The 27,466-nt window shown below is 33.0% G+C and overlaps 1 protein-coding gene across 4 annotated transcripts in view; it reads right to left on the bottom strand.

The window, feature by feature from the left end:
• Positions 1-27,466, bottom strand: part of Nup188 (nuclear pore complex protein Nup188) — a 281,814-nt gene that overhangs the window by 168,505 nt on the left and 85,843 nt on the right. For all 4 annotated transcript variants that reach the window (XR_015042153.1, XM_085820546.1, XM_085820547.1 and 1 more), the window contains exons 18-23: positions 16,869-16,991; positions 15,109-15,238; positions 14,053-14,103; positions 13,817-13,921; positions 11,833-11,965; positions 11,515-11,676 (exon numbers count right to left, since the gene is read on the bottom strand). Coding sequence is in view for 3 of the 4 variants with exons in the window: in XM_085820546.1 (XP_085676672.1) it covers positions 11,515-11,676; positions 11,833-11,965; positions 13,817-13,921; positions 14,053-14,103; positions 15,109-15,238; positions 16,869-16,991 (704 nt within the window). In the remaining variant the exon portion in view is untranslated. The remainder of the gene's footprint in view (positions 1-11,514; positions 11,677-11,832; positions 11,966-13,816; positions 13,922-14,052; positions 14,104-15,108; positions 15,239-16,868; positions 16,992-27,466) is intronic.

The following is a 27,466-nucleotide window of genomic DNA, read 5'->3' as shown; positions in this document are numbered from 1 at the left end:
TTCAAGCAACTTAAAACATTCGCTTATCCCATCTGTTGCGAATTGTGCCAGATTATATGCTCTTCCCAAAATTCATATAAGTGGTATTCCTTTCCGCCCTATTGTATCAAATTTAGGTACTGCCTCGTATCCATTAGCTAAATATTTAGTTTCTAGATTTTCCACTCTATTAGACAATAACATTTACACCATAAAAAATTCAATAGAGTTTGTAAAAAAGGTTAAAAACATTTCTCCTCGTAATTTACTCATGGTTTCTTTTGATGTAAAATCATTATTCACCAATGTCCCAGTGGAGGGTGCATTAAGATGTCTAGAAACCAGACTTCGCGAATTTCATTTCTCTTGCATCGAAATTGATGAGATAATTTCTCTCACTCAACTCTGTTTGAAACAAACACACTTTGTTTTCCAAAATAAATATTACAAGCAAACTGAGGGATTAGCCATGGGAAGCCCCCTCAGTCCCATCCTGGCTGATATCTACATGCATTATTATGAATCAAAATTGTTTGAAACTTTAAACTTCCCAGCAAGGTTCCGCTACGTAGACGATACTTTTACCCTGTTTGAAGGTAATAAAGATGATTTAAATAGAGTTCTTTCAACAATGAATTCTATTGATCCTACTATTCAGTTCACTTTTGAACTTGAGACTTGCAATTCTCTTCCGTTTCTCGACATTCTGGTCACACGTAACACATCCAACTTCAGTACTACGGTTTACCGTAAACCTTCATCGGTTTGCCTTCCACCACACTTCAAATCATGTCATCCGACTAAACAAAAGTTAGCTTCATTTTATTAATATGTTTTCCGTGCTCTTCAAGTTTGCTCCTCCAAACTAGCCCTTGATGAAGAACTAAATTATTTAAAAGCAATAGCTATTGACAGGGGCTTTTCACCCAACATTATTAATCAAGCAGTTAAAAAATTCTCATCTCAACACACTAAAAGCCACACTCTTATTTTAGGAGATTATAAAAATTCTGTTGTCATTCCCTTCTTTCCATCAATTAGCTATAAAGTTGCACATATTTTGCAGAAATTTAACTTTCGGGTTGTTTACTCTCCCATCAATAAAATTCCAACTTCTATACTCAAGGACCCCATTCCGGATATGAATTCCTGGGGTATTTATAGGATTCCTTGCCAGTGCGGTTTAATTTACATTGGCCAAACTAAGAGAGCCTTAAAATTTCGCGTCAAAGAACATGAGGCATATGTTAGAAAAAAGGAAACACAGAAGTCTTCTGTTGCTCAACATTGTTGGTCCGAAAATCACACTTTCAATTTTTCTGCTGCCAAAATTATTCAAAAAACATCTTCCATTGGAGAACTGGATTTTCTAGAGGCATTTCACATTCATAAAAATCTTTCTGTTCTAGTTAACGATCCTAATTCCAATCCAAATTTGCCTTCGGCTTTTAGAGAAATTATGTTTTAGTTCTGGTTTCGCCAACAGATGGCGCCACTTGCTTATTCTTGTCCAGGCTTTCTTATCTTATCTAAACATTATTTCCTATCTTGTTCATTTGCGGTTTTGCAGCTGAAGATGATGGTTCGGTAAAACCATCGAAACTAGTCCTGTGAAAATTTTGTGAATTAACGCTGATTTTTGTTGTTTGACTTCTGAATCAGTATTTATTCGGCGTGTTATTGTGTCTTAATGATTATCTATAATCCGGAAAAATCGATAATTCGGAATCACCGAAGTCCCGACGAGTCCGGATTAATGACTTTTGACTGTATTTGAAGAAAGCAAAAATTAACAACAGTGAATCGATCGAATGTTTGGTTGATACTAGAAGCACTGTCAGTCTATTAAGATTTTCGGTCTTTTCGAAATTACGATTACCAGTGCATCCAGAAACAAAAAAAAAAATTGTTTGGAATCGGGAGCGTAAATCACACATCTACAATGACCTTGGGAAATGTTCATATTTCACTTCGAATCAGCGAAATCCAAACAACCACGAATTTGTTTATCATAAATGATGAAGTACAGCCCTACGACCTAATTATTGGGAGAGATATATTGAACGATCAGATGTTGGCTTATGGGAAAATAGGGGATTTGTTGAATATATGGTATGCTAATAAAATTCCATTTGCGCAATTGATAAACGAAACAGAGTGTAAATACATTAAGTTACATTCTGAGAAACCAACAGAAATAAAAAGTAACACGATAAATTTTGTGCATTCTGTAGCCCCAGATATAAATAATGGACTGATTTTACTTCAAAGCAAGCATGGAAGTCTGGATTCAGTAATGGAGGTTACAAATGGTAGGGTAACAGTCCCAGTTATGAACATAGGACACAACAACATCAGATTAAAAGAAAATCAGTGTATCAGTGGGGTAATAGATATAACAGAAGATTGGGAATTAAAGGAAATAGACACTCCCAATACAAACAAAGATGAAGAACAAAAGCATGTATTTTCCATTTCTCAAAATATTCACCAAATAAAGATAGATGATATAAAATTTGATGAGGTAACTACAGATAGTGAAAGAACTGATATCTTAAAATTAGTAAATGAATTTAGGGATTGCTTTGCTCTAAGTGAATTAGGTTGCACGAACATAATAAAAATGGACATCAAAGAAATTGACGGGAGTAGGTCTGTGTCTTCTCGCCCATACAAAACGAATGCAGCTGAACTTAATGTAATAAAAGAAATTGTTAAGGAATGGAAAGATAATGGGATAGTTTCCGAAACTAGATCGCCTTACGCTAGTCCAGTGTTACTAGTAAAGAAAAAAACAGGGAAATATAGACTGGTAATTGATTACCGCAGACTTAATAGTCAGACGATAAAGGATACGTTCCCTTTGCTTCGAATAGATGATCTTTTAGAATGTTTAGGAGGATGTAAAATTTTCACTACTCTGGATTTAGCCCATGGCTATTTGCAAATACCCTTAAGTGAAGAAGCTAAATTGAAGACGGCGTTCATTACTCCATATGAAACAGGACAGTTCGAAAGGATGACATTTGGGTTAGTAAATGCTCCTGCTGAGTTTCAGCACCTAATGTTATATGTCCTAGGCCCCTTGTTGAATACTAAGGTGTTGTGTTATATGGATAATATACTTATTCCTGCAAAATCTTTTGAAGAGATTATTTTCAAATTAAAAGAGGTATTAGAATGTCTACAAAAAGCAAATTTAACCTTGAAATTATCTAAATGTGAATTTGAGAAAAGAGAAGTAGATTTCTTAGGTTTTATTATAAACGAAGATGGTATTAGGCCGGGATCTAGAAAAATAAAAGCCATAACAGAATTTCCAGAAGCAAAGAATGTGCACGAAGTGCGAAAATTTTTGGGCCTGACTGGATTTTTGAGAAGATTTGTGCCAAAGTATGCGTTAAAGAGCGAACCATTGACCAGATTGACAAGGAAGAATCAAGACTTCGAGTGGAACCAAGAACAAAAGAAGTTGTTCGAACTATTGAAGAAACAACTGACTGATAAGCCCATATTAGCTCACTATCAACCACATGCAGATATTGAAGTCCATTGTGATGCAAGTGCAGAAGGTTTGAGTGGAATGCTAATACAAAGTGATGAAGATCGAAAATGGCATCTTGTTTATTGCGTCAGTAAGAAAACAACAGAAGCAGAGAGAAAGTATCATTCCAGCAAATTGGAGTTAATGGCCATCGTATGGACGTTGGACAGGTTAAGACAGTTCTTAATCGGCATAAGATTTACAATTATTACTGACTGTCAAGCTCTAATATATATGAATGCGAAGAAGACTACAAATCATCAAATAGCCCGTTTGGTGTAGTTTGATTCAAGAATACAATTTTGAGATAAAGCATAGGCCAGGAAAAAGACTGTCACATATTGATGCTTTGAGCAGAGGTCCTGTATCAGAAGCTGATGATACAATGACGAGAATAGCTGAAAATTTTGAAGTTTGCCAGTCCCTAACCGAAGATGAGCAAATACTAATGATACAACATGCTGACCAAGACCTGAAAAGAATTATCCAAATTTTCAAGAAGAAACAAGAGGAACGAACTGCTGAGGAGAAAAAAATAATTCTGAATTACGTGTTTAAGAAGAATAGACTGTTTCGGAAAACCATAGTGGATGGAAAGGAGAGACTACTCTATGTGATTCCAAAAAGCATGAGGAAGAGTGTAATGGTGAAATTCCATGATTTATTTGGCCACTTTTCTGTGGATAGAACAGTTAGCAAAATTAAGGAATTATAATAGTTCCCAAACATAAAACGATACGTACGAAGACACATATCGGCATGTATTGAGTGCCCTATGAATAAAGCGACAGGTGGCAAGCAACAAGGACTATTACATCCCATAAAAGCTGGTAAAAGACCGTTTGCTATTGTTCACATGGATCACTTGGGTCCTTTCGTAAAGAGTTCAAGAGGTAATCAAGAACTGTTAGTGATAATTGATAACATGACTAGGTTCGTGAGAATTTTTGCAGTTAAGTATACTAGTGCTAAAAATGTTTCACAGACTTTGAAGAATTTTGTTAATGATTTTGGACTAATGGAAAGAATAATAAGTGATAGAGGATCTTGTTTTACTTCTCACCAATTTAAGCAGCATTGTAGAGATAACGGAATACATCATACTTTGAATTCTACCAAACACCCCCAAGCCAATGGTATGCTAGAGCACGTCAACAGAACAATTTTAGGAACGATAATGACAAGTTTGACGGATAAACAACACAGAGATTGGGATTCAAAAATAAAAGAGACAGAAAGAAATCATATCAACATGGTAAACAAAACTACAAATAAGACTCCATTTGAAATGCTATATGGGTATTCTCCCAGATTTAATGATGGAATACATAGGAAGTTAGAAGATGAAGATTCATATGCATAGAAAGACCCGCGAGAAATCCAAGAGCAAGCGCGAGGAAGAATTGAGTAACAGCAAGTGAAAATGAAAGAGAGATTCGATGGGAAGAGGTGTCATGCAGTAAAATATTTGAGCAAGGAGAAATAGTTGTGATGAGATGTGCTCCTAAGGCTACAGGTCAACATACCAAAACACAGCCGAAATACCGAGGGCCATTTATAATAACGGAAATATTACCTAGCGATACATACAGAATAACTCAACTCGAAGCGTAGAATCGAGGTCGCTACTTCACCACCACTGCTCATGTGAGCCAGCTGAGGCCATGGAGGTGCGATCCCAGCTCTGACGATGATGATGATGATGGTGATGATCAAGATACTGACCAGTTATCAAATTTGATTCCTCGACGAAATCCAATCAGATCTGTTCGCAAGGACTCGATGAAGTGCTCTCCTCTGTGATTAAGGTGAGATCTTTCCTTTTTTTTTGTGTGTGTGTGCTTATCTACGTATGTTTGCTGATAGAAAGCTTTAGAAACTTTGAACTTTTGAACATTAGCTGAAAGACTTTAGTGCATTTGTTTTGAATAATTTGAGGACTGATAAAAATTAAGTTATTTCATATATATCACGTATTTAGTAATGATTTACAGAAAATTTTCGATTATTATGCTAATGTATAAAAAAAATATGTGAAAATATTTTAGTAAGTTTATTATCATATCAAATTTTAGTATAATGTGTATTCTTCTTAGTGTGTTAGTAATATGTATGTTAAGTGATGTGTATACGAGTTGAAGTAGAAAATTGTATTAATTATAAAATTCATTTGTACTCTGAACAATCGGGACGATTGTCAGGTTAGAATGATTGAATGTTATCAGCCGATAGAGGGCATTGCAGAAAAGCCGCCGATAGGGGGCGCACGATATCAATCGAGAATCGGGAAGCGAGAGACTAGGATTAATGTTAAGAATGTTCCGTAATGATATGTATATATGTATATATTTATTGTAATAATAAAGCATTTATAAAATGCAAGAGTTATCCCGATTGAATGAAAAGTGAAACCCGACTTACCCCTAACCGTCCTGAGATTGATCATGGAGATTAAAGCTGACAGTTATAATTCTATGATCAAATACTCAGTCTAGTTTTAAAAGGATTTATTAAATACTAAACAAGTTAATATAATCTAGAATCTAGAATCGAATCTAATGTTACATCTCATGAGCAGCGTTCTATCTGCGTCATAATCGAAAGTCAAGTTCTGTTGCCATTCTGAGGCAGAGAAAATTTTGTTTCTAATCAAACCGGAACATCGGCATAGTGAAAATTTCTAGTCAAACGAGAACATCCTGGCCCCTGTTGGACAATTGTCCAACATCATTTGGAAATGGGAGTGGACTGATATTGGAGACAGCTCGACGAAAGAGTCCATCTGAGGTTCTGATGTCTACGACTCGTACTAGTCCATCTGGACCAGGAAAGGTTTCCTCAATGCGAGCTAGTGTTCACTTCATGGGTGTCTTGTTTTTATCCTTTAACAAGACTAGTTGTCCTGCCTTGAGATTGGATTTCTTTTCATTCCATTTTGAACGGTTCTGCAAATGTTTAAGATATTCCACGCTCCAACAGTTCCAGAAATTAGCTCTAAGTTTTTGAATTAAGGTCCATCTAGAAGAAAAGGTCAAAGAATCTACAGAATCATTCGGTTCTGGTATCGACAAAAGTGGAGCTCCTATTAGGAAATGACCTGGAGTCAGAGGCTGAAGACCTAGAGTCACAGGCTGAAGTCCCGATGAGTCCGGATAAACGACTTTTGACTGTATTAGCCTCCCATAATCTGCCAAAATGCGAGGAAGAAGGAGGAATAAATCTTCATGTTATACCTTCTTCAGAACTAAAGTTCTGAATAGGATCCGATCTGCAAATTCACAGGAGTTTATCAAGAACATTCTTCGTTCCCTTGAAGTTCGTAGCGTTATCACTCCAAACAATGGATGGTTTGGATCGTCTGGCAATAAACCTTCTAAGACATGCTAGAAAGGCTTCATTACACAAATCTGATACTACTTCTAGATGAATAGCCTTTGTACTAAAGCAAATAAATATCACAATGTATGATTTTAAAGTAACCCTAGACCTTTTCAAATTAGGCTTGGTGATAATTGGACCTGCAAAGTCCTATTTTTTCGAATGGTCTAGTTATTACAACTGTATCTCTAGGTAAGTCTCCCATCATTTGGTTTATGGTGTGGTTCCTTGCCCGAAAGCAAGTCATGCATTTATTTATAACGCGTCTAACTCTGTCTTGTCCGGAAGGTATCCAGTATAATTGTCTAATAAGAGAAAGTGTTGTTTGAACTCCCGAATGAAGAGATTTTTTATGATAATAATCTATAAGTAATTCAGTGAAATGATGTCTTTTGGATAAAAGAAGTTGATGTTTCTGATCTTCTGAAAGATTGGAGAAACGTAGTCTCCCACCAACTCGTAAAAGTTCATCTTTATCAAGAAATACATTTAAGGATAAAACCTTACTATTACTTGGAACTGATCATTTCGACTGCAGGCACTTAATTTCAGGTTGAAATTCAGAATGTTGTACACATTTGACTAGCACCTTTGTTGCATTCTGTAATTCAGAAGCACTCAAAAAACTTTCTTTTCTTAATGGTGGATTGGTTCTACAATTGTTCGCAAACCTTAAAATACCATGCAGTAGTTCTAATCAATTTGCTAAATGACAAATACCTTTTAATGAATTTTTTCTCAATGGAATTTTCACCTGTGACTGTTGAGATCACTACAGCTCCTCTTCGAAGTTCAAACTCTTCATTATCTTTGAAATCTCTTACTGAGTCTGCAAGTTTAGGCCACGAATCGATGCTCTGTAATAGCCACTTAGGTCCATGCCACCACATGTCACTATTTCGTAGTTCAGAAAACATTATTCCTTTCATAGAATTTGTCTCCGTTCCTCTGGTGAGCATATCAGCAGGATTTTCATCTCCAGGGCAATAATTCCAGGACTCAGGTAATGTCTTCTCTCGTATTTCCATTACTCGATGTTGGATGAATGGCTTCCATTTATTTAAATTGCCCTTTATCCAATGTAACGTCACAGAAGAGTCTGACAAAAAATATACATTCATCTGGAGTCTTTTCTCTAACTGTTCTTTCACATTTGAGGCTAATCTTGTTCCGATAAGTGTTCCCATCAGCTCTAGTCTTGGAAGGGACAGTTTCAGTGGATCTACTCTGGTTTTGGAAATGGCAAAACTACTTCCTATTTCACTGTCCTTCGTGACGTATCTCAGGTATATTACAGCTCCATATGCCTTCTGACTTGCGTCGATAAAGCAATGCATTTGAATATCTCTCAATTCAGACTTGTTAGTCTTTCGGAAGTAATGTCGCGGAATGTTTACATCCTGAATCGCTGACAGTTCATTAGTCCATTTTTTCATTCTGTTTTCAAAGTCCAATGGTAACAGATCATCCCAATCTACTTCCAAGTTGCCAAATTTCCTGCATTAGTATTTTTGCCCTAATAGTGAATGGACTTATGAATCCAGAGGGATTATAAAGCTCTCCAATGGTTTTAAGAACTTCTCTTTTTGTCATTAGCTTTGTTTTCCCTTGAGCTTGATTAGTTAGACTTTGTGATTTTATCTTCAGAAAGTCTTCCTTGTAATTCTATTTATATCCCAATACCTTCTGGATTTCACCATTTTTGTATTCATCAAAAACTTCCTGCAGATTCGCGCAGTTTGTTTTCCATTCTCACATGTTGAAACCAGAAGCCTTCAAAATAAATCTAATATCTTCATATATGAGTTTAGCTTCGTTTTCGTCTTCATCCCCACCTATTAAATCGTCTTCGTATAAACATTCGTTCAATAGTTTAACTGCTTTCTGATTTGTTTCTTTAAAGGTATGTAGATCCAAACAAAACACGAGTCATCCTAAGTATTTTCGTGTTAGGTTTCCCATCCTTATCTGTAAGGTTATTTGCCACAAAAATCTTACAGCATCCCTATCTTCAGGTGACAGAGAAATCTGGAGGTTCCTTGCACTACTTAATTATATGCTGAGATTTTTGGCACAAAGAATATCAGGCTTGAGATTTCAAAATATTTCCTTTCTCTTCCATGGTTTTAATTTCACAGCATCATGTTTCGGAATCATGTAGTTTGTCACAATACATGCATTTACTCCTAGCGACTGGAGCAATATATTCATACGTTTTAGGCGAACTTTTTCAAACTGTTTACTGCGCTTGTTGTTTACAATATCGTGAACGGAGTGGAGACGATCATTTGATTTATGCCTCCAGTTATGAATCATTTCCGCTCGATGTTTTGTTTTTGTTTCTCCGTCATTTAACTGCATAGCTCTTTCGCAGCTTTCGATTTCTTTACAAATAAATTCCATCAATTTGTTAACGTTCCATGTTTGGTCACTGTTTCTACTGCAACTGTATTCTAATGTTATCTCTGATAGAATTAATTTTAACAATATTGGACAAAGTAAACTATAAGTTTCTGATACCACATTCATTGATTTTAAGCATCTAATTTGAGTTTCACACTTATCATATAAATTCCTAAGATTTTCTATATCTCTTACATTTTTAACAGGGAAAAGATTTAACAGTTTATTCATGTGAGCATTTATTATGTTATGTTATATAGAAGTGAGGGGGCCACCTAATATTAACCCTAAGTAAGAAACTATTAGCCCCACAAAGTAACTAGAAAACTAACAACATTCTGGCATCATTCCTCGAGTCGTGATGGAAAATGTGAGCATTTACTACCAAATCTTTTCTCCCAAACCTGTTAATTAACAATTCTATAGCTGAATCATAATTCTCATTTGTAAGTGAAAGACCGGAAACGGCATTATAAGCTACCACACCTAGTAATGACTTTAAGTAACTGAACTTATTTACTTTCGATAATGAGTCATTGTTATGGATAGCTCCCTCGAATTGACTCCAAAATTCCTGCCAATTGCTAGAATCACCAAAAAATTTAGAGATAGTCAATTTTGGAAGGTGAGTAAATTTATTACTTTCAATTTAGGAATCTACAGCGGTTTCATTAGAAATGTTCATACTTTCCTTATCCGAATTTTTGAGGTCATGTAATTCCCTCAATTTTTTCCTTGCTCTAAATTGCCACAGTTGGATTTTTTCTTCATATTCTTGAGCGGGTGAAACATCAAGTTCAAATTCATCCTCTGAGACCTTCAAATCCTGTTCTATTTGAGTGTTTAAATTACTCAGGGTTTTTGCTTTTTCGTTTAATATGTCTAAAGTTTCTTCTATTACATTTATACTAATGTCATCTTTGCTTGATTCTGTCTCAATTTTTAGTACCTTGGACACTGCGGTCCTCAATACTTTGTGTTTCGATTTAAGCTTAGCGACAGGATCTTCCATAATTACTTTAAAATAGAAAACTTATCCTACCTGTTTGCAGGCTTCGCACACTTCACATCGTGCTAATCCATACTTACGAATCCATATTTTCGAATATTAGTCGGCTTCCCGGCACACAGCACCAAAAATGTTTATATACGCACTAATGTACACTAATCAAATAATGTGAATAATTATTCGAAGTTCAGATTTTGAGCGTGAAGGTGCAGTTGCCCCTCGCTCCCTATTTTTATTTTCGCTAATTTTTCTTGTCCTTTGTGTTACATGTTTGATCAGATAGCCTGGCTGAGTAAAAGTAGGCGGCCAGTGTAACTCTGATTAAAAATTCCGGTTATAATCACGTGCAGTGCTGATAAGGACCACGTGTTTCTGAGACTTCTTCCCCTTTATTTTTCTTCTTTCTAGGTATTTCTTTCTCCTGATGAGGAGGGACCTTTAGCTGCCCTCGAAATTGATTGTTTCAATATACTTACGCTAAATACAAGGTTATTTTTACGATTTTGATTACTTGAGCCAGCTTAAGTAGACTATGTTGAGTGTAGTCTCAGCCTACATTACTTGAATTTATGCTACCAGTTTCATGTTATTTGAAATGCCCACAAGTGGTGTGGTTTTATCTGTTACACAAGTACAACCTTCAGTTAATTTCAAGAGTTCAATAAAAAGATTATTTAAACTTTAGTAAGAGTTTGTCATCCTAATTCAAACTAGACAGACTACTTGCTTGTCAGTCAGAATGACAGTAAGTCATTCTTGCTGTCATTCTTAAGTTAACTTCAAGACATAGCAGAAACCTGCAAACTAAGACGTTTTAGAAATTACATTATGACATTCAATACAAATGAACTCAAAAGCTAATAATGTGTGAAGAACTTAAATCAAAATATGCCAACAAAACTGAATTTTTTCTAAAGCTGTATTCACTAATTACAGATTTCAGTACGAAATAAAGTGACTGAATTCAGCAATTAAATATACTCGCTTATAATTTAGAAATGTATAAGGCAGACGTTATTGTTATTGAGCAGAATATGATGTAGGTTCCTGTATTTTTGCTATTTATTTTGGATTTTTTATGCTTACAGCACACAAACTTTTAACATAAAAATAAGTACTTTCAAAACTGTTTCATGTTTGCTCATGTATTTTCAAATACTCTACTCAAACATACACAAAATTTAATGCAATAGCTACTCACCTAAGAAGATCAGATAAATTCTTCGAAAAATTTGTTAAAAATGGGAGAACATGCATTTGTGCAAGTTGTTGCCATATATCTGACATGTTCTTTGAAAGCAAGCCAGCTATATCAAGGAACATAGCAACCAGCTCCAGAGAGGGTAGAGAACTATTTATATACCTGTGAAATGGAAAAAGAAAGTCAATTCCTAATCTTTTAAAACACAGTACTGAAATTTCATTAATTAAATCTTAAAGAATACAAGAATTATTTTAAATGGTTTCTATCAACAAAATTCATTGTAATTTAATCATAGATGCACAAAACAAATCTCACCTTTGAAAAATTGAAAAAAGAACATTTATTAAATGACTAAGGTGAAATCGCATTTCCAAATTTGTTTTTAGAATATTAAGTACAAGTTTTCCAACAGCTTCTATTCGCTGCACACTTACAGGTGCTGGGAAAGCTAAAAGAGAAAAGACACTTTTTTTAAATCTAATGCAGGGAAGACATAATTAAGTAGCTGGAAAACAATTAGAAGCAAAAAAAAATATATTGGGTCAGTCCATAAATTTGTGCACAATTTTTGTTAAATTTTTAAATAATATTAAAAAAAACACAATTTAACATTTCAATCAATTATATATTTTCCTCCATTATCTACAATCCATCTTACAGGCAGCTTTTTTATGCCATTGCTGTAGAAAGACTCTGGTTTTGATGCAAAAAAAACTTGAAAGTTTATTGTGTATATCCCATTTAGAATTTAATTTTTTCCCCAGTAAAAAATTTTGTAAGGTACAAAATAAGTGAAAATCACTTGGGGTAATATCTGGGGAGTCAGCAGGATGTGGCAAAAGCTCCCAATTAAATTCACTAATTTTTTGCAGCGTTGTTCGAGCCGTATGCAGTCTAGTGTTATCATGATGAAACAACACTTTCTTGATATTCACCAATCGTGGGAATTTTTTGATAAATTCTGAATTTAGATGGCAAATTAGATTGTTCACTATAAACTTCTGAATTAATCGTTTGATTTGGTTCTAACAGTTCAAAACGTCCTGAATGGGGTTCATCATCAATGCTGTTTTTTCCAACTTAAAATTTTTAAAACCATTTCTGGGCAGTCCTTACACTAATAGTGTGTTCACCATGTACACTATTAATTTTTATCGCTGCAAACCTGGCAGATTCACCACATGAAAATAAAAAATGTAGCACAGCACATTTGTACTGATTATCTATATTCATTTTCTATGGGTACTAAAATGCGTTCAATATTTACGAAAGTTGGTGATGAAATGAATAATATGTTAGTCAAACGATGACAAGTTTTCACAGGTTCAAAATTGTATTGTTTTAGTAAATGTGTCAGTGAATTCCACACATACTGTTAATGCACACGAACTTATGGACTGACCCGATAATTTATTTCTTTGCAAGAGACATATATTTCCTCTGTACTGTTATTTCAGAAATGAAAGAAAAATAGGTAAATCTTTGCATATATTTTAACACAATAGTTTTATAAAAGACTGGTTTTTAATTTAATGAAATACAAATTTAAAAGTAAGTAAATTCTACACTGAAAAGTTCAAATATAACATGAAAATATGGCATAGTTTAAATCTAAAACAAATATATGCATTTAAAAAAACTATATCTTGTGATGCTGTATATGAGATCTAATTAAAAAGATGATGTAAAACTACCTGAAATGCGAAACTGCTTCACTGATTTAATAAAAGCAATAAAAATTGTAATATTATATTAAATTAATAATGATGAGAAAAATAATGCATATTACTTATTATCAAACATAGTTATTTATGAACCTTACTTGCTTGCAGTTAGATACATTGTCTATTAGTAATGGTTTTGTTTAGTTTATTATGGCAAAGCACACGGGCTATCTATTTAAGGGAATGGATGCCTTTGTGAAGGACTTTCTAATGAAAATAGCTAGTACACGCATTACACATGCAGAAAACTTTGAAAACGCCAATGCAATCAGCCTATTCATTTGGATTAGAACTAAGGTCAGAACTACCAGTGTTCAGCGATTTTACAGCTTGGCCACTGGTGATTGGCCATCACTAATACAGATTAGTAATGCAATTCATCTCACGTGTCATTTATGATTTTTATAAAGAGTTATTGATTTTAAAAGAATCAAAATTATCAATGATTTTCATAAAAATAGATTTATGTAAATTTCAAGGAGGAGACAAATGATTTCAACTTAATAATGAATTACACTATCATGAAACAATTTAAAATTTAAACAGTATATTAACTTAGTTAGAAGTTTAAATACCTAAGCTGAAAGCCATTTCCTGAAGCTTTATATGCATTTCTCTTAAACAAATCTGCCATCCATTTACAGTTACTTTCCACTGAATAATAGATGCACCATTTTTATCTAAAAAGAAATTAAACAACTTAAATCAACACAACCTTAATTAGAATTATAAAAATATGAGAGAAAGAGAATAATTTTTATTTGTTCTTTTTTAATACAATTTAAATTCAAAAATGGTTAATAAATCTAACCTGCATCTTTAACCACAACACCAAGTGTTCCCTCTGGTATCAAAAGGTTGTCTATTAAAAAACATTAAAATTTTAAGGTATTTCAGCATAAAAAAGTATAAAAACATATAAAACACCTTAATGTACTATATATATATATATATATATGTGTGTGTGTATAGATCTTTATATGTGTATATATATATATATATAAAGACAAAGTAAGAAATTTAGAACTAATTTCTCACAAAGATCAAAAATTGAAATTCATAATTAATAAATTTCATATAAGAGAGTGCTTGAAGTTCTTAACTATTTATTTCTTGTGTGTTTTAATTAGGTTTTTTCAACTATGTTTTTTAATTTCACTCATGTTTTAGTCTTTGGATTATCTGTTGAAAGGTAAAAATTTGGGTTTAAATTTTTCAGTAAAGTATTTTGTTTTTTCACTTTCGTTTTCAATTCTTTTAATAAAATAGAATTATCTTTATTTAAGGTTATTCTAATTAGAATTTACTTTGTTTTTGCCTTACTTTGAAGAAGAGCCAGAATTTTCGGATGAACTATTATAATTAAAATACATAGAAATGGTTCATCGGTTAATTATGAATTCAGAAAAGCAAGGATTTTTGTAGAAGTGAAATTTCAATTGATTTCAATGTCCCCACCCCCGAAGAAGTAGCACTAAAGTTGATTGAATTCCTCTTCTGTTTTTGTTAATTTTTCTTTAAATTTCATTGAATTTTTTAAATTCTTTGTTGCATTTATAAGATTATATAAAATTTATTAATTATGAATTTCAATTTTTGGTCTTTGTGAAAAATTAGTTCTAAATTTCTTACTTTATATCTTTAATGATAATTTTTCTACAACTTAATATGGGAAAATACTAGGCATGTTTAAAATTTTGCTTTCAAAAGAATTGTTTTGTAATTATATATATGTGTGAATATATTCAAGCCAAAAAAAAAAAAAAAATTAAATAATGATAACTGCAATTTTCAAAAATTCAACTTTTATTGAAAAATTAAAGTAGCTTATAAATAAAAAGCAGATTAAAACAAGTAAGTATCTTACTATCACCATAAACTGGTTTAGATTTTATTGACTGCCAAACACATAGCTCTTGAGTTGCAATGATATCTCTCTCATCTACATTTTCCAGGTACTCAGTAAAAACAGGTAAGCATTTTATTCTCTCTATAACCTTAAAATAAAAAAATTAAACAAAAATATAGCTCAAAAACAGATCTTTTAGAGAAAGTTTTAAAAAAAAAAAAAAAAAAGAGAGAGATTCAATAAATTTACAAATTTTATTAAAAAATATCAAAGGTTTGTTAAAATTCCATACTCTTTAAAATTAGGGAAGAAAAGAGAAAAAAAGAAATTTCATTCAGTTTTGATTAATCACATTATTCTGATAACTCTTGGAACACATTATTTAATAACTCTTGGCAAATGAATTTTGAAAATTATAGAATAAAATGGTTAATTCAAATTGCATTCTCAAAACATAAGTATCAAACACTCTTTCAATATTATTTAGGAGATTTATGTTATCTTTGCTGAAGTAGGAAATTTTTGCATATATAAAACTGTTCAGTTACCTGAATTTTCAGAGTTATGAATAAATTTTAAAGAACGTGATTCTAGTTATTAGGGATCAGAAATGTACTTAGTTATTAGAAATCAGGAATGTACAGCATGTATGTGAAGTGAAATAAGGCAGTATACTCAGTAAACTAAAACACAGTGATTACGATCTGTTGAAAATTAAATCTTTAATTAAATAAAAACATAGAATCTTTTTAAAGACATTCACAAACAAAAAGAAGATACACAGAAAAATAGCATTTCATGGCAACAATTTTAAGAAAAAATTTCATTTCTCTTAAAATTCTTTTTATTTTTTAGAAAAATTTATTTACATGTGTATTTGAATATGCATAATGCAATAACACAGACTTTTGTCCTGGAGGAAACCTTAAAATTCAATCAATGATCTACATTTCATAAATACCTAACATAAAGCGAAAAACAATTATTAATATCTCTTTGTATAATTTTTATTCTACTTATTAGCTTATTTAACCTGCCCACATAAAATATTTACCAAAGATAACAGCATACGCAAAGAAAATTATTATTATTATTATTATTTTCACATAACTAACAGTACTTTACTTCTTAATCATTTACGTAGGTTACACCATATTTTCACCAAATAAAATGCTTATGAGATAATGGAATATGTGAAGTAATTTTTTATAATTTAAGTTCAATATCTTATTCTTTACATGGTAGAAGACAACTGATACCTATCAGCCTGTCAAAGTATCATCAGTAGCAGTTAATTATCCAGACTTTGGTTGACCTTACAAGTGTTTTATATCTTATAAATAAAATTGGACTTTGATACTTGATAAAGCACTTCAATCATTTCCCTAATATACATTTCCACTACCTGTACTTATAAAATGACCTAATTCAAATATAAAAAGAAACGCAATTTTGATTTTCACTATGGCAATAATTACCCTATAATCTTTTTCTAGCAACTTAAGAGTATTTTTTATTTTAACTAAAATTTTAGACATATTAAAAACTAAGTTTTTGTCTGAATATGAATCACTTATACATATATGAGACATATATGTATTTATATGTATGAGAGCATACATTTTACATGGAAAAAAGCATATTACATGAGATCTCAAGCAGTTAATAATTAAAGTGAAAGCATGAAAAAGATCTCTCTAAAAAATCTGAAATTTAATATAGATATTCTGTCTGTAAAAAGAAAATTTGAACTTGTTAAAAGATGAATATATTCAAACCTTCAAACAACTATCTTCACTGGCAAGGGCAAGAGATGCACATATATTTAAAAATGGACAAAACTCAATTGCAAACATTTCCATACAATAGTTGAAGAGTTCTCCAGTACCACTTTCTGTACCCTAAAATATGTAAATACACTTTATTAGCAAACAGTGCATCCTGATGCACAAAAACTACAGAATGTAGTAGCACTCCAAAGAACAATCACAGTTAAAAAAAAAACACTAGCTGCCACCAAAATATTTTGAAAACATATATACACTAATGTTTGTGAAAAATGCAGCACCATGAAGGAATTGTCACAAATGAATGAAATTTATTTCACATATTACTAATAGTGGTATAGATAAATGATAAAATTTACAAGACAAAAAACAAAATGAATGTCAGAAAACGGTACTTTGTATGACCGCCACACTGAGTGGTAAGAGCCTGTACACGTCATGACATTGAATCAAACAGGCTCTGAATGTAAACCTGGGAAATGGTTTGGCATTCCATATGGTTAGACTTGATGCCAGAGTTCAGTCTTAGTGTACACCCCATCAACTGTACGAGTGAATCACCAACCAATGAAATCCCAGACATGCTCAATGGGCAACATAGGGAATAAGCAGGCCATGGAAGAAGCAAAACTTGTTGTGCCTAAAAGAAGGCTTGTGCATTCTGAGAAACGTGCACAAATATTATCCTGCTGAAATACAGCGTCCAGAATGTATCAAAAAATGAGAATGACCTCTGACTCCACAACTTTCCTTATGTCCCTTATTCTGCACTGCATGGAATTGACAATTATACCCAATAGCTTCCCATATCATGATGCCAGGTGTTTTGTGCAGTACGATGCTGGAAAACACAATGTGGGAGCAGACGTTCCCTTTTGTAATGTCCGGCGCGCACTCTTTTATTATTGTACTCTAGATTGTAGCAAGATTCTTTGAAGAAAACAACTTTTTGCCACACGGCTGCCATGCATTGTGTTGCAGTGCCTGCTGAAGTCGGAGACATCTGTGGGCAACAAGGGAATCCTGCATACAGGAACCCTCGCATGCAGTTTACCTTGCAGCAGGCATCAACAAACCGTGGACAAGACAAAATGATGTAAAAGCAAAGTTTAAAGTTATAAAAACATTTAGAAGAAATAGCAATAGAAGCTCCCTAAGATTATATATTGTGCAGACATAGAAGACAAAAGTTTTAAACTTAACCAATTTATTAACAATATATATAAAAATACAATAAATAAATTTAATCAACACCAGAAACTTAAAAGAGTGTAACATTATCATTGTCAAATTACACTTAGTTGACTATTCATTAACCCCAAGGGTTTTTCCTTTAAAGAATATTACACTATTAATGATACAGCAAATATATTACCTGATCTTTGAATACTGGCATTCAATATGCGAAAAACATATCACAGAACAAAAACTATGCAGTTAATATGAATTTCACTTCACTATAAATAGGTCCATGCTTTTTGGTCAAGAAGGCACCTGAAAAATTAAACTAAACCTTGAGTGCACTTGAACTGGCGAAAGCCGCTCACTGTAGTTGCTCACAAGAAATCACAGGTTGGAAAAACATTACCGCTAGTCCTGGAAAAACACTTGTATTGAAGATGCCGACTTCATGAAAACAGGATGCCGCCCACGGCAGTTGCTCACCGGAAATCACAGTTTGGAATTTGACGTTGCTTAACTTTGCAAACAGGATGCCGCCCACGGCAGTTGACTACCAGGAACCACAACTTGAGATCTATCGCCACCGAACCGTAGAAACAGGATGCCGCCCACGGCAGTTGCTCACATCGTAGCCGCCTTGCAGAATCCAGGAAAAATCATCTCGGACCGGAACCACAGCACTTATCGCTGGACGGCACGCATCGCAATAACGTCTTCCAATGAGGGCTGGAACGACACACCAAGGAGCAATGAAACAGGAACCAGAAGGAATAAGCCAGAGCGATGCAAGATACTTATACCTGAAGTAGACATGATGTCATCTCACGGCAACCAATCAGCTATCAGCACAACTCAGCTTTCCAGATGACGTAAGTTTTTGCATCTTAATTAGGCTGGAACAGTACGTTCTTAATACAAACAGTGGCAGTGAAAAAGGATGTAGAAGTAATTGCTATATTCCTCTAAAATAAGAACTAAACCTTGTGTGAAAGTTAGAATTATTTCAAGGAGGAGAAATGATGCAGAAAAAGGGTTACAATAGGTCATATTTTCCAACACAACGCCTGTAGTCATGCTCCGATGTTGCGCTAACACACAAGAGGATGTTGCACAGTCTGTCATACACAGGCAGATGACATGTCTCTCACCCCGTGGCATTGTGCATGCCTCATTGCTAGAATTTCGATTTATTTGGTTCTGTCCTGCCCATTTTTTCCAAACACTCATCATTGTTGTGGCATTGATCTGAGTGCAGGCTGCGATTTCTCAATACAAAAGTTCACCTTCTCACATACAGACGATGTAACCTCGTTCAAACTCGTTATTGGTATGGCACCCTCCGCTGTTTACAAGGCCTACTGACCACTAATTAAACGTTTGCCGCAGACAGAGGACAATAAACAGATTTCAATTCAACTTTACAATCCTTTATATAAATTTACAAGTGGATGGTTCTTATTCCACGCATGTGCAATTGCTCTGCAATTCTAATCATTTGCATGGCTTATCTCACTTTACATTTCCTGTAAGTTTGGTTCAATTTGCATAATTCCTTCATGGTGTTGCAATTTTCACAAACATTTATGAATTTATTCTGAGAAGATTATTAAAATAAAGTTTGCAACACCAAATTTATTTAGTCAATACATATTTATCTAATTATTCATGGAATAAATTTTCAACAATATAGTTTTGTGTTGAAATTTTTGTCCCATCCATACAAGTAGTAGTTTTTAATTCAGATTCTAGAAATTTCATATGCTTAAACATAGCACAAAAAGGACTTTCACATTAAAATGACATAAAAACATTATATTGCTAGCTGTGATTTCCTGAATTAATGTTACTAAATGCAAGCAGTATTTATTGTAGGTGAGGGAAGACATTTGAAAAAATTCTTTCATAATTGAAAAAGTAATGGTATAAGCTGCTAGAGAAATTTTTGAAGTCTCCAAAATTTTTGGACCATTATGTTAAAACCAGCATGCTTGCTTGTATTCGCCTACTATGATTCAATATTTACAGAGTTTAAAAAGTGTTATCACTACATGAATATAAGAACTGCAGCCACCTGGTAAATACTGCGTTTCCTCACTATCCCCCTTTTTATCTTTTTAGCTCTAGGTTCTGAAAATTTTTTAAATATATGCATAATTTCCCTTTCCTCTGTTTTACATAAACCTTTCCTCTGAGGTTTGGTTTATAGGTAAATTATATTCCTTTGATTTTTTTTAAAAAAATTTATTCACCGTATTCAATTTGTATTTGTACTTTTTATTAGCATTTCATCCATTTTATTTTCCCTTGGATTTATTATTTGAAATGTATTTTGTGCAGATTCTTCATTAAGCTATTCAGATCTGGGAGGTTTTTCTCATACTTAATAACTTTCCAAATATGTGAGTTCACCTTACTTCTAGTGTTTTCCAGCTCAGTGTAGCCTTATTTATGATCTTTTATGCTGATCTTTTGAAATCCAGGTCTTTTATTCGCCTTTCTTCTGTGTTCCCCTGATGTCCCTCTTGGATAATGCTGTTATGATTCCCTCATATGAGATACCCCTGGAGCTTAAGAAGGTAATTCAGCAGAACACATCATGTTCGGCTCAATTACCATCAGATACTGGCTCAATATCTATCAGATATTATAATGTTAACGTTACTATGCATTCTTATTGGAAAGTAGGTTTCTTTTAAAGAAACAGCGTTGTGATAGTTACCAGTAGTTTATCTATGATTACTTTTCATTTGCCATGTTCTTACTGTAATCATGTTCTTCAGAAATTAAATTACCTGCAAAATTTTCCCTTCTTGATTTTGGATGATAAAATTAGTTAAAAGATAGGATATATGTGAGGAAATACTTTAACCAGTTTTCATTTTGCTGCCATTTGACATGAAATAAGGTTTCTAATTTATTTTTTAAATTATTAACAAATTAAGCAATTTAAAAGCAATAAACACACTTCTTAAAAATACATCTAATTAATAGTTAAGAACATCTGCTGTATCAGTGGTGGAAAGTGTTGGGTAGAGGCGAGTGAACTTTTTTTTCTTATGTGCATGCATATTAATTATGTTGGCGTAGCTGTCTCTTCTCCCGACACATTCGTCATTCGAGCATACGGAGATGGTGAGATAATATATGCTGTGTGTTCTTTTTATTCATTATTTGTGTAAACAAAGTGTGTTGTCCTAAGATGGCTTCTTTACTTTAAATATGGACCTCTGAACAACAAATGTAGCAGGTCCGTGGTTATATCAAGAGAAATTTGGTATAAAATACCAAATAGAAACCGAAACTGTCTTAGTGAAAGTCAGAAATGGAGAAGTGGAAAGTTCCTGAATTAAGTGGTGAGAAGTATTTTATTTGGGCATTGAAAATTAAAGCTGCCTTATCATTGAAAAGACTTATTAATAATACCAAATACCAAATAGACTGTAAACCAGAAACTTAGATGAGAAAGATGAAAGATTGCGGAATGAGAAAAACGCTGACGTTGTAGCATATATAAAATTTTCACTATCGAATCAACAGGCACTTCAGTTCTCCACAGAAGAGAATGCTAAAATTCTTTGGAAGAAAATAACATCAACATTTATGGGGCAAGCCGAAGACTGAAACAGGGTTGCCACTCAAACAGGAGAATGAAATTCCCTGACTTTTCCAGGTGTGTTTCAAGAAAATTCCAGTCTATCCGCGTAATGTACGTTGGCTGTGCTAAGAGGTAAATTAATTATGGTATTACTTGTATTGTGTAGCAAATTCACTTAATTATTCAATAAATCCCAGAGGACATTTATTCTTAATTATTCTTGGTATACTTTGTTTGATAATTTTGTTTAGTTTTCCACTTAAGAAACTTAATAAAATTTAAGATATACTATATATTGGATAACAAATGTATGTTTTATTTAATTATTACTCATGATCATCACCAGTTCAACACGAGGCTAATCCGGTCCTTATAAATCACAACGCAATGCTAAATAGTTAGGTTAGATTTTAGGTAAATTTAATTTGCGTGAGGTATGTTCTTAAAAGGCACCTTAACACTTGAAAACACAAATATAACTATAATAGTTGTTGTTTTCTCCACTGAAGATTGAGATTAGAATCTTCCCAATCTGGAATAAAATAAGGCTTTTTTTTTTTCAGACATTCTGCAGCTAAACGAAAGAAAGAAATCTATTTTAATAAATTGAGGTATTTTATATTTATTTTGCAGCATACATAAGGAAAAAATATGTGCATTAAATTCCGTGATGGTATGTCATCATACTGCTATAATTAATTTCAGGATTATGCCAGAGAAAATTTCCTGAAATTTGGAAATATTATTTACTAATAATAAATAAATTTAGAGGGAAGAAGCAACATTAAATTATATGAATAACATAAAAATAATTACTTAAAAATTGAATTGGAATAATCAATGATATTTTAGAGAATATAGTTATATTACACGGCTAGCCTAGATGACTGATTACTATTTTTTATTTTACTGCAAAATGGCAAGGTATTTATTAAAAAGAAAAAAAAAGTTTAAAAAGATTTTGCGGTAAAATTCTAGTATATGGTAAGGCTTTGTGGCACGATTTTGAAAATTGTCGCCAAGACCAAAATGACCCGTTTACTGCGCATCAAGATGTTGCCAAATCCCATTATTATTCTAACCAAAGAACGTCTATGTAAAGAAGAAAAGTTTCCATACAAGTAAAATGCAATTACGGCGCAAGAATGCGGAGGGAAAATTTGCCAAGGGATTTGGCGATGGAACCTGGCGGCCAGAATTTCCCTCTCCGCGATGTGTACAGGAAATTGAGAAACACGTGTTAAGAAGAAACGCTCTTTGACAAAAAGAAAACTACGAAAATCCATTTTTAAATTATTGCGAAAAATCCAAGAAGAAACGTTTTATCAAAGGACGTTTCTTCTTGGATTTTTTGCAATAATTTTAAAAACGGATTTTCGTAGTTTTTTTTTCCCCTGAAAATAACTAATCCATGAATTAATTTATTTGCGCAAAAAAATATTTTCTTTTCCTTTAGAGTTTAACCACTTGCGCTAAGACTAAACTTCACGGTTGCGGTGCCGTGCGCTACAATATAACAAGCGATAAAGTGTCTCATTTATGCCGCTCCGCATCTGCGAGTGCAATCCAGAGCTGTAACTCGAGAAATAAACAATCTCGTTGTTAGGCGACGTGTGCACCATGTTATTTTCATTTTTGCGATAAATGCTTCTCGACGTGGTGTTCACGTCGCTTGCGGTTTGAGACAAAAGCATCTTGACGTGCGTGGCACGTCTTTTTAGCGCAAGTGGTTAAAGAAATTTTAAACGATATTCATTTTATGAACTCTTGATAACGTGACCTTTGAACTTCGACACCGGTTTCGAGCTTTGGCGACAGATATATCAGACATGCACAGCTGTTTCCCTCTATGATGGAACGGAGCCACAGCCACGTCTGTTGCAGAGAGGTTTTCCTTCTTTACAATACATATTATTTGATTCTAACCTCCATGGTACCGTGTATACTAGGATTAAACCAATTTTGTTTTATACGAGAACAGGTACTTTCTTTAGTTCATGCACTGCACAGGCGATTCTCGAGAATACTGGAAACCAAAAGTTGCGGGAAAGTTGTTTTGCCTTTCTAACAGACAATCAAATTGGAGCTGCGAAAATTGGCTCTATGCCAGCTACCCGAATGACACTCACGTGATACATAATTCACCAGAAAAGTTACCTCTTCTGACGTCGGCGCAAAAATCACTTTTTTTGGTGGGATCGTTGTATGAACTTCCCTGACTTTTCCAGATTTTGATAAAAATACTTAAATTCCCTGACTTTTCCCTGAATATTTTGGTCAATTTTCGAATTCCCTGACTTTTCCCGGTTTTCCAGGTAGCATGGCAACCCTGTTGAAAAATAGGTGCCAGTAATGAGTTAAAAAATTTAGAAATTAAGTTGCATGGGTCGGCTAATGATTATATCACAAGAGCGAGAGGAATAACAACTAAGTGCCAATCGCTAGGACTAGATGTATCTTCTCGGGAAGTGGTGTTTTACAGTCTTTGGACTTCGTGGAAAATTCTCTCGAATTAGGGAAATTTTAAATACTCACTGTGAAAAAACAATTGAAGAAGTACTCGAAATACTCTGTGAGGAAGAATTTACACACAGTTCAACGAAGGAACTTGATGGAACCAATGCCGAGGCATTCGTATCAAGGAGAAATAAAAACTATAAGCCAAGAATTTGTACATTTGCCGATGTCCTGGTTACATCACGAAAGATTGCTACTACAGAAACAAGAATCCAAATATTTATTCAAAAAAGTAACAAAGAAAGAAAGAAATCGCAACCTACAAGTGTGAACGTTTCATTTCGTTCTGATGAAAGAGAAAGTGATTTCGCTCTTCAACTTACATGTGGAAAAAATGACGAATGTGACATAATTTGGTTGCTGGATAGTGGTGCAACTGGACACATAGCTAAAGACTCTTTCTGGTTTAAAAATATTACAACAGAGGTGAGGGAGATTTACCAGGCAGGTAAACATACAAAAATATTTTCAGAGGGTAATAATACTGTTACAGCAAAAACTATAAATACAAAGAATTCTAGTTCTGTTAGTTTAACTATTAGTAATGTTAGTTATACTCATGATTTAAGAAATAACTCATTGCCACTCACTGCATTAATGGATAAAGGATCTAAAATTGAATCAAGGATTAATTCTGTATTAGTTTTTAGTAGGTGTAATCAATTACTTTTTAAAGCATTTAAGAATAATGGTAGGCTTGAAGTTAACTTAGAACTATATTATAATTCTGAATCTTGCATTGCTAATAATTGTACTGATAATAATTATGAACTTTGGCATAGTAGACTGTGCCATTTAAATCTAAAATATATGCTTAAAATGAAAGAATATACTGATATTAATGATGTAAGTGATTTTAAGTGTAAAACTTATGACATAAGTAAAATAATTGGAAAAAAGTCATCCAAATATTGACATTAATCAGAGTTTAGAAATTTTAGAATTAATTCATTTGGATCGGTGTGGCCCTGTTCAAACCGAATTAATTGGTGGGTCTAAATATTTTATGATCTTAGTGGATGATTTTTCTGAAACGTATTTCACTTATTTTCTTAAAAGCAAAAACAAAGTATTTGATGCCTTTTCTAAATTTGAAGCTAAGTATGAAGATTTAACTGGTAAAAGAATTAAACGTTTGAGAATAGACAATGGTTTAGAATTTGTAAATGAACAATTAGATAACTATCTTGTTAATTCAGGTATTTTTCATGAAAAAATAATTCCACATAACAGTGAGAGTAATGGGAAAGCTGAACGGGCAAACAGAGTTCTTTTGAAAAGGGCTAGAACATTACTACATGAGAGTGAGCTTCCAGTAAAATTCTGGGCAGAAGCAATTAATTTTAGTACTCAAGTATCAAATTTAACACTCTGGAAAGGAAAAGAAAAAATTCCTTTAGAAATTTGGACTGGTAAGAAACCCAAATTAAACTATCTAAAAAAGTTTGGATGTGTGGCATATTTTCACATTTTAAAGTAATGCAAAACAAATTTGATATACCAGGAAAAAGAGGGTTAATGTTAGGATATGCTAGAGAAAGAAAATGATATCATATTTATAATACAGCAAGTAGTAAAATAATTGAAGAACGATCAGTTATAAATTTAACGAATCTTTAAAAGGTAGTAATTATATGGGGGGGGAAACCATAGAAACTTGGGATATTGAAGAATTAAAAGCAATTTCGTGGAAGGACAACGAAGTAGGTCAAAAAACAAAAAGCAAAAAACCACACCTCGAATTGGTTGGGGAAAATACTCAAACAAGTGAATATGATGACTCATCGAATTTCGAAATCGGGGACATGAGTAAGCCATTGTAGCAAGGGTGATGACAGGGGGAATAAAATCCAAACTTCTGATAGCTATGAAAAAAGTAATAAATATGGAAATGAAATACCATTAAGATGATCTGAGAGGCTCAAATCAAAACAACTATCCTCAAATATAATTAGTAATGTTTCGAATGATTTTTCATAACCAAAACAAAGTGCTAATAGATATGACTGGAAATCCTCCATGAAAAATGAACTAGATTCATTACATACACACAAAGTGTAGAAAATAGTAGAGAGGGCTGAAAAAAACAAAATTAGTAAAAAGTGGGTGTATACTTTGAAGGAAGGACACTCTGGTGAAGTAAAAGTATAAAGCCCCATTAGTAGCAGCTGGGTTTAATCAAATAAAATTAAGGATTATACAGAATCATATTCACCAGTTGTAAACATTGAATGTTTTAGATTATTGCTTACACTTTCAGCGAAATTAAATTTGACTGTTTAATTTTATGATGCAAAAACAGCATACTTGTACAGTGACTTAAACGAGGATGTGTATATGCCTCCTCCACCTGGTTATGAAAAACTGACTGGAGAAGGAAAAGTATGTAAATTAAAGAAAAGTATTTATGGGTTACCCCAATCAGGTAGAAATTGGTATATGAAAATAAATAAAAACTGAATTAGACAAACTTGGACTGGTGCAATTAGCATCTGATAATTGTATATTCATTTATAATGATACCAAAAACATTTTTATGTTGTGTTTGTATGTTGATGATTGTATTCTGTAATAATAAAGAAATGCTTGAAAATACTATTTCTAAAATTAAAAATGTATTTGATTTACATGAAAATACTAATTCAAAATTTTTGGGAATGCAAATAGAAAAACTTGAAAATGGTATATATTGAATCCTTATTGACTAAACACAATCTAGAAAATTGTAAAGAATTAAAAACACCTATCATTAAAGGGACAGATAAAGGTTTCATATAACTTTGTATTCAAAAATTAATTGGGGAACTTTTATATTTAATCAATAGAACGCGTCCTGATATATCATTTATAAAAACTTATTTGTCACAATTTAATCATGTACCAGAAAAAAGGAATTATATTTTGGCTAAAAAGGTATTAAGGTATTTAAAAGGTACAAAAAATCAAAAACATTTCTATAGCAATGATTTTGGAGTTTTAAATGCATATTATGATGCTAGCTGTGGAAATGCATAAAATGGTAAGTCATTTTCTGGTGGTACTATTTTACTAGGTGATTCATTGATTTCCTGGAAATGTCGTAAACAGAGAAGTGTTAGTCTGTCTTCTTGTGAAGCAGAGTTATTTTCTATTTCTGAAATTTGTAAGGATATTATATGCATTGTAAATTTATTATCAGAATTAAAATGTAAACAATTTTTGAATGGTGCAGTGGCTTTGAGTCAAGCAGCTATCCAGTGGATCAACTGTGCAAGATCTTCGACGAAATCCAGACACATGAACTTATATTTCCATT

Source organism: Stegodyphus dumicola, chromosome 7 (assembly GCF_044657685.1).
Source record: "Stegodyphus dumicola isolate Sdum_Otavi_A_Nest chromosome 7, ASM4465768v1".
Lineage (NCBI taxonomy): Eukaryota > Metazoa > Arthropoda > Arachnida > Araneae > Eresidae > Stegodyphus > Stegodyphus dumicola.
The sequence above is the reverse complement of the archived record's forward strand: the minus strand, read 5'-3'. Positions and strand labels throughout refer to the sequence as shown.